The 1631-nt window shown below is 62.9% G+C and overlaps 1 protein-coding gene across 1 annotated transcript in view; it reads left to right on the forward strand.

Moving 5' to 3' along the window:
• Window positions 1-618: 618 nt before the first annotated feature.
• The window catches only part of MNEG_5080 (pleiotropic regulator 1), a gene marked incomplete at both ends in the record, with an annotated part of 1901 nt that continues 888 nt past the window's right edge, over window positions 619-1631 (forward strand). The window contains 4 exons of the mRNA XM_014046438.1: window positions 619-672; window positions 1010-1087; window positions 1290-1333; window positions 1535-1606. Coding sequence (XP_013901892.1) covers window positions 619-672; window positions 1010-1087; window positions 1290-1333; window positions 1535-1606 — 248 coding nt within the window. The remainder of the gene's footprint in view (window positions 673-1009; window positions 1088-1289; window positions 1334-1534; window positions 1607-1631) is intronic.

The following is a 1631-nucleotide window of genomic DNA, read 5'->3' on the forward strand; positions in this document are numbered from 1 at the left end:
GTCACGGGGAGGGCGCTGCGCGGCTGGGGGTGCGCGGGCCCTCCGGGTTGGGGGCGTTGGAGCTGCGGGGACGCAGGGCCGTGAAGAGAAGGCGGGGGCTGGCCCCTTGCTGAAATAGTGGCAGCGCGGATGTGTCGCTGACCCCTCTACCCGCTTCCCCCCTTGTGCCTTGCCCCCCCCCCCCCAGGTCCAGGTGTTTGCGCTGTCGGGCCACACCAACACGGTGGCGGCCATCCTGGCACAAGCAACAGACCCACAGGTGGGAGGGGCACGCCAGGAAGGTCGCAACACCTGTTGGATGCCAACATAGTGGCATCCAATACTTATTGGATGTCCCCTGATGCAATGGCCCAATCATTAGCCCGGGTGCTTCACACAGAGTACTGTTCTGTCATATGCGCCAACAGGGCGACATCAGTTGGCGCCCAGGTTGGCCATTCCACACGAATCAGCCCCCAGCCTACGCCAGAGCCAGCCAGTCACTCGTCGACATCTCTGGGGTTTTTCGTCGTGCATGTCCCCTGTTTATTTCACACCCTGATGTCTCCGCTTCCGTTCCCGCACCTCCCCCCCTCTCCCCCCCAGGTCATCACTGGCAGCCACGACACCACCATCAGGATGTGGGACCTGCGCAAGGGGGCCACCATGGCTACACTCACCTACCACAAAAAGGTGGGGGGAAGGGCTGCCAGGGAGGGGTGCAGGGGTTTGTTTTGCAGGGACGAGGTGCGGCAGGGGCACGGGTGGGGCAGCGCTTTTGGTGTTTGCAATTGTGCGCCTTTGAGTGTAAGAGAGCGTGTGTGTGTACCGTGTCCATGGGCGTGTGAGCGTCTTTGTGTGTTGGCATGTGGTATGTGTTGTAGTATGTGAGTGTACGTAATTTTTGTGGTTCTGTGGTGGGGGTTGGAGGGGGTGGAAGAGGGTGAGCTCCCGCGGGTGTAGCCTTCCAGGTGTGCGCCGCCCTTTTCAACGTGCGATCTGCACCGCGCTCCTGCGTTGCCTGCAACAGAGTGTGAGGGCTCTGGCGGGCCATCCCACTGAGCACACCTTTGTCAGTGCGGGGGCTGACAACATCAAGAAGTTCAAGGTGAGGGGTGGGGGGGGGGACTTGGTGGGAGGTCGCAGGCAGGAGGGTCGACAGAGTGTGGCGTTGAGCCTAAAGCTGGCGGAGCAGAGGTGTATCGCAGTCGCGCATGAGCAGGCAGCCCTTCCGCCCCTCAATTGTGCGCGCATCTGAAAAACTTGCTTATGACCCGATTCACCTGGCGCTGTGTTCCGCGCCTCTCCAGCTGCCTGGTGGTGACTTTTTGCACAACACGCTGAGCCAGCAGAGGTGGGGCGCGCACAACGGCTGGGGGTTGCCACCTCCCTTGGGTGACGGGCTGGGGGCCACTGCTTCTGCCTGTAGCCTGTCTGCCCAGCAGGGTCCCCTTACTGCAGGCGACCTGCAGGGAGGCCGGGGCTTGCACAGCATTCCCTATTCGCGCGGCCTTTGCGGCATCCCTATCGCCGCCCCTACCCCCCACACCCCCAGGGCCATTGTCAACACGCTGGCTGTCAACGAGGACGGGGTCATGGCGAGCGGAGGGGATGACGGCAGCCTCTGGTGGGGCAGGCTTGGTGTGGGAGGG

This window comes from Monoraphidium neglectum, assembly GCF_000611645.1.
Source record: "Monoraphidium neglectum strain SAG 48.87 unplaced genomic scaffold scaffold00740, whole genome shotgun sequence".
In the NCBI taxonomy this organism is placed as follows: Eukaryota; Viridiplantae; Chlorophyta; class Chlorophyceae; order Sphaeropleales; family Selenastraceae; genus Monoraphidium; species Monoraphidium neglectum.